Raw genomic sequence first — 5,899 nt, 5'->3', positions numbered from 1 at the left:
CTCTCTCTTTGCTCTCTCTTGCTCTCTCTCTCTCTCTCTCTCTCTCTCTCTCTCTCTCTTTTTCTCTCTCTCTTTCTCTCTCTTTTTCTCTTGCTCTCTCTCTCTTTCTCTTGCTCTCTCTCTTGCTCTCTCTCTTGCTCTCTCTCTCTTGCTCTCTCTCTCTCTTGCTCTCTCTCTTGCTCTCTCTCTCTCTCTGCTCTCTCTCTCTCTTGCTCTCTCTTGCTCTCTCTCTCTCTGTCTCTCCTCTCTCTCTCTCTCTCTCTCTCTCTCTCTCTCTCTCTCTCTCTCTCTCTCTCTCTCTCTCTCTCTCTCTCTCCTCGGCTCTTCTCTTCTCTCTCTCTCTCTCTCTCTCTCTCTCTCTCCCTCTCTCTCTCTCTCTCTCTCTCTCTCTCTCTCTCTCTCTCTCTCTCTCTCTCTCTCTGCTCTCTCTCTCTTGCTCTCTCTGTCCTCTGTCTCTCTCTCTCTCTTTCTCTTTCTTTCTTTCTTTCTCTTTCTTTCTTTCCTTCTTTCTCTCTCTTTCTCTCTCTTTCTCTTCTCTCTCTTTCTCTCTTCTCTCTCTCTTTCTTTCTCTCTCTTTCTCTTTCTCTCTCTCTCTCTCTCTCTCTCTCTCTCTCTCTGTCTCTCTCTCTCTCTCTCTCTCTCTTTCTCCCTTTTTAATTCTCTGACTCTTCCCCACACATATTGTAATGTAGTTTGTGTAACGTCTTGTAATTCACAGTGTTTCCTTTGTGAGCAAGAATGCTGGAGTGAGACCTGCAGCAAGAGTGGCACCTGCGAGTCCAGCATGGGGTAAAGAATAAGACCTTGGCATGCCCAGTATGTGGCTACCAGTTATCAACAGCAGCTGAGTGCAGGGCTCATGTCCGGGCAAGCATCCTTCTGACGCTTCTTTGCTCCTAGCTGTCCTCTCAGGTTTGCTGCTCAGCATCAGCTAGTTACCCATGTGAAAGAAACACTTGGCCCTAAGATTCGTCCCCATCTGTGTCTCATCTGTGGGGCCAGATTTACCTGTGGCAGCACTCTCCAGCTGCATTCCTGGCGACATGCATTGCAGCGGTGTTCCCAGGATGGATGTGAGTACCTGGCAGAGGATGAAAGCTGGCTGATGTTGCATCTCCAGAGACAACACGACCTCAGTACTAGTGATGTCCGCGAGATCCTGGTTACTCGTGACTCATCTGATCGCAAGATGGATCTGCTTTTGGAGAGATATTTGCAGTTTAAGGATCAGAATGCATCAGTTTGTCCTACATCTCCTGAAGAGTGTGAGAGGCTATTAAACAAAGATGTGTCACTAAATAGAGACCGTAATAGCCAGCTTCCTTTGTGTTTGATGACAGGCATCACCCACAAGGAACACAGGCTTACCAACTGTGACAAAGATTTCAACACTGCACAGGATGTAGTGGGTAGCTTAGTAGAGGCAGTAGCTAGTGTTGCAGAAGATGAAGGGAAAAAGCCAAAGAACAAAGAAGATGCTCTGCAGAAGGTGATCGAGAAGGGACCTTCCTTGCATCGCTGTGGCCTGTGCAATATGTACCTCTCATCTGCAGAAGAGCTTACTGCACATAAAGATGGGCACAGTCAGGTATATTAATCAAGTTCCATTTTCATTCCAGTATATTTATCAGGTTTCACTTTCTCTGAGAAATATGTATAGAAATTAGTATTCCTATATATTCTAGACTTGGTGTTCACCCCCATAAACAATGATTATAGAAACAAGAAAAATGTGGGCTCTGATAGAAAGAGATTTGTATTCATTTGCCTAAGATGATAATAGAAAGGACATCACAAGATGAAATACTAGGATCCATAAAATGGTAAATAATCCCAAACATTTTGGTCCTCACACAAACATCTCCCACAAACAAACAGGTAATTGAGTGCGACAAGTGTCAGAAGAAATTCCAAAGCGTTAAGCAGTTGAAGAGACACTTGAGTATCCACAAGACACAGGATCAAACAGCAACAGCAGGAGGAACTGTCATCAAGGGTAATTTGTTATTGATTAAGTCATGCTTTGATGATGAAAAGATAGTCACACCAGCATCTCATTTTGATGGATTTCTTTGATTTGCATAACCTTAATCTTAATAAGGTCTCTATTTCAAAAATATTGTTGTTTTTGTTAACTCAGCTTGTTTTGTACTATTTGTAGATAATTTTTTTATTGCTTTAAGCACCAGAATTCGCAAATGTTAGCTCATCAAAAATTTATGAATAGTAATCACTATTGTAATTAACATTACAAACACAGCACTTTCAAAGTAATGCAAAAGTCTGTAGGACTTATTCCCCTGGCACTTCTGTCCTCATACTGTTCTGGCAACTAAAAGAAAGGGAAGGCTAATAGAATTATGACTGTAGGTTATAAATATCATCATTCCCTGTATAACTGTAAGTCTTGTATTTGTTTTACCTTATACCACGTAGTCAAAATCTGTATCCACTGGTTTTAAAAGTAACCCTACAGATATGTATGTAAACTTCCTCCTATAGTTTTGGATTCCACACTGGTGTACATTGCCTTAGATTTTTACAAAGATTTAAAAGTAATTTCAAAGGTCCTAGTGTTTTTCCAAAATAACCAAAAGATTTACTGATTTATTGATTGATACTTTACTTTGATTTTACAGCACCCCCACAGTATTCTTGTCTGGAATGCGGGAAAACCTGCCGCTCAGAGTCAGCCCTGAGTCGGCATCAGGGCACCCATTCACGCAACCAGGGCCAGCAGCAGTGCAATATCTGCAAGAGGAGAGTTCGGACAAGAGCGCACCTCACAGAGCATATGGCACGCGTTCATAAGGTATTGTGAGCAGGAAGGCAGTTACGTGTTGGGGTCGAGGAGCGGAAAAAATTAAAGGCTTGGGTTTTTAGGATGAGATTACAAGGTGGTGTATAGTATGTTGTGGTAGGATATAGGAGATTAGTTCTTATATTTTGATACTCTCCATCTCTCTTTCTTGTCTTTTCCCTCACACTCCTATCTCTCTCCCTCTTACTTCTTCTGTCTCTTCCTCCCTCTCTCTCCTTCCTCTTCCTCCCCCTCATTCCCTCTTCCTCTTTCTCCCCCTCGTTCCCTCTTCCTATTCCTCTCCCTGGCTCCCTCTTCCTCTTCCTCTCTCCTATTTTGCCCTCTCCCTCCCTCTCATTGTTTTTTTCTTTCTCCTTCACCTTTTCCCTCTCCCTCCTTCACCTTCTCCCTCTCCCTCTCCCTCTCCCTCTCCCTCCTTCACCTTTACTCTTCCTTGCAGTCTATGCAGTCCATCTCTCTCACTAGCTATATACTTTCCCAATTTTTCAGGTGAACCATGAGTCAAAGAAGCTGCAGTGTCCAATTTGCGACAGGAAGTTTACAACGAAAGTCCACCTTGATTCGTAAGTTGACACAGTGGCTCATTCCCTCTTTCCGCATTTACTCTGATGAAATTTGGCAATGCTATAAATACCTGAGAGGAAATAATCTTTTTTTCTTTCTTTCTCGTATTCTCTCATTACGAAGATGGTTCTTCATGGTCTTAGTTATCAAATTGATGGTTACTAAGCCAGCTTGATCTCACCTATTTACCTAATTCCTCAAATTTTGCAAAAAAAGGATATCTTTATTACTATTATTGTTATGAAGCTGGTTATTATCGTAGTGATGAGGATTATGGTAAGAATATTAATGATAAAAATAATAGTAGAAGGGATGGATTTTTTTTTTTTTTTTTTTTTTTTTTTCTTCTTCTTCTTCTTGAATACAGAAGGTATGAGGTAAATAGGTGGGGGTAAGTATGTCTAGTAAGTAAGCACTTGTTGAACCATCTGTATGTAAATGAAAATAATGACAATTGGATAAAACAGCATCATAATAGAAAGTAGATGTTCCCAGCATCAATGCCAAAATCACATTAGTTACAGAGAGAGCACCTAAAGATACTCAGTTATAATGGCATGTATCTTTAACTTCTTTATTTGAGGTAGAGAATAACTAGAATTACTATTATAGGAAGCCATAGCCTTGCCAAAAACAGTGAAACCAGCAAGAATATTCTATCATTTTTTACATTTTCACAGACATCTCATATCTCATGGCGAAATGGAGCCCCTATGGTCCTGCGATAAGTGCGGACGTAATTACATCCGGCACCGAAGCCTCCTGCGGCACATGGCAAGTCATGACCAGAAGTATGTGTGCCAGACATGCAATGAGACCTTCCTGTCGGCACAGCGGCTAGCAGTGCACATGAGGAGTCACGACCCCAATCATAAGACTCGGTATGGAAAGAAGTTTCTCCCTGGGTGCTTTATATATATATATATATATATATATATATATATATATATATATATATATATATATATATATATATATATATATATATATATATATATATATATATATATATATATATATATATATATATATATGTGTGTGTGTGTGTGTGTGTGTGTGTGTGTGTGTGTGTGTGTGTGTGTGTGTGTGTGTGTGTGTGTGGGTGGGTGGGTGGGTGGGTGGGTGTGGGTGGGTGTAATATATATATATATATATATATATATATATATATATATATATATATATATATATATATATATATATATATATATATATATATATATATATATATATATATATGTATATATATATATATATTTTTTTTTTTTTTTTTTTTTTTTTTGTCTTTTTTGTCTTTTTGTCTTTTTATCTTTTGTCCATCCCTATCCTTATTTTCTTTTTCTTTTTCCCCCTTATTTTCTTTTTCCTTTATTGCTTCATTATTTTTAATGAGAATCTTAAAATTACCACTTATTATTATCATCATCATTCTTATTGTTGTTTATGTTATTGTTGATATTATTATTATTATTATTATTATTATTATTATTATTATTATTATTATTATTATTATTATTATGATCATCATCATCAATATCATTATTTATTCATGTTATTATTTTTGGTACTATCATTGTTATTACTATTACTATTGTTTTTATTACCATTATTGATACCATCACTTTTTTTCTCTATGTTATCCTCATCAGTTATTACTATCAATATATTCATATTTTTACCATGATTATTCCTCCTCTTATACCTTTCTTTTGATCTCACTGTCTTACTCTTTGCTTCAACTGCAGACATTCATGCCCAAGGTGCCCTCAGAAGTATGCCTATGAAAGCCAGCTACAAGTGCACATGAGAATCCACACGGGAGAAAAACCATATGTGTGTGAAATATGCGGCAAGTGTTTTAAGCGTTTACAGGTATGTGAATAAGTAGTCTGAGTTCCTGGCAAGTGTTTTTAAGTGTTTATGGGGAAGGGTGTTCATTCTTGTTTTGTGGAGGATGTTGAAAGAGTACAGTGAATTTACAATTAAGTATTCAGATTGACAGTAGTTTTTGTTTTTTTAAGATACACCAGTGTATTGCCTTTATCATTAATTACTTCATATCCTACTTCAAGATCTAGATCATTGATATATTTTATTCCCCATTATGTAGCTAAGAAGTTTTTTTTTTTTCTTCTTCTTCTTCTTTTTAATTCAAGTTAACCAGAATAATTAAATTTCTTTGTCCCTCAATAATATATAATAGCTTTATTTTTAAATAATAACACATGCAACACAAAAACTGTATTTCTCTATCATTTCTTTTTTATGTCTCTCTTTCAGCAATGCAAAGCTCACCACCGCATGATCCACAGCAACACCAAAGAGACTTGTGTAGAGTGCGGCAAGATGTTCGGAGACAGGGCCAACCTCCTCCGCCATCGCCTTATGGTCCACTATCACCTGAAACGCTGGGTGAGTGAGAGCTAAAGAAAGGAATGGGAGAATAGAAGGAGGAGAGATAGAGATAAGAAAAGAGAGTAAGAGAGATAGCAAGAGCAGGAGAGATAAGAAGAG

General features: G+C 38.1%; 1 protein-coding gene across 1 annotated transcript in view; it reads left to right on the top strand.

Annotated features, from left to right (window-relative positions):
• Positions 1–718: 718 nt before the first annotated feature.
• The window catches only part of LOC113805917 (zinc finger protein 91), a gene marked incomplete at both ends in the record, with an annotated part of 15,175 nt that continues 9,994 nt past the window's right edge, over positions 719–5,899 (top strand). Inside the window, 9 exon segments of the mRNA XM_070119316.1 lie at positions 719–754; positions 757–894; positions 896–1,588; positions 1,879–1,996; positions 2,640–2,812; positions 3,311–3,384; positions 4,066–4,266; positions 5,131–5,257; positions 5,666–5,797. Coding sequence (XP_069975417.1) covers positions 719–754; positions 757–894; positions 896–1,588; positions 1,879–1,996; positions 2,640–2,812; positions 3,311–3,384; positions 4,066–4,266; positions 5,131–5,257; positions 5,666–5,797 — 1,692 coding nt within the window.

The sequence above is a fragment of the Penaeus vannamei genome, unplaced genomic scaffold (genome assembly GCF_042767895.1).
Source record: "Penaeus vannamei isolate JL-2024 unplaced genomic scaffold, ASM4276789v1 unanchor49, whole genome shotgun sequence".
In the NCBI taxonomy this organism is placed as follows: Eukaryota; Metazoa; Arthropoda; class Malacostraca; order Decapoda; family Penaeidae; genus Penaeus; species Penaeus vannamei.
The sequence above is the reverse complement of the archived record's forward strand: the minus strand, read 5'-3'. Positions and strand labels throughout refer to the sequence as shown.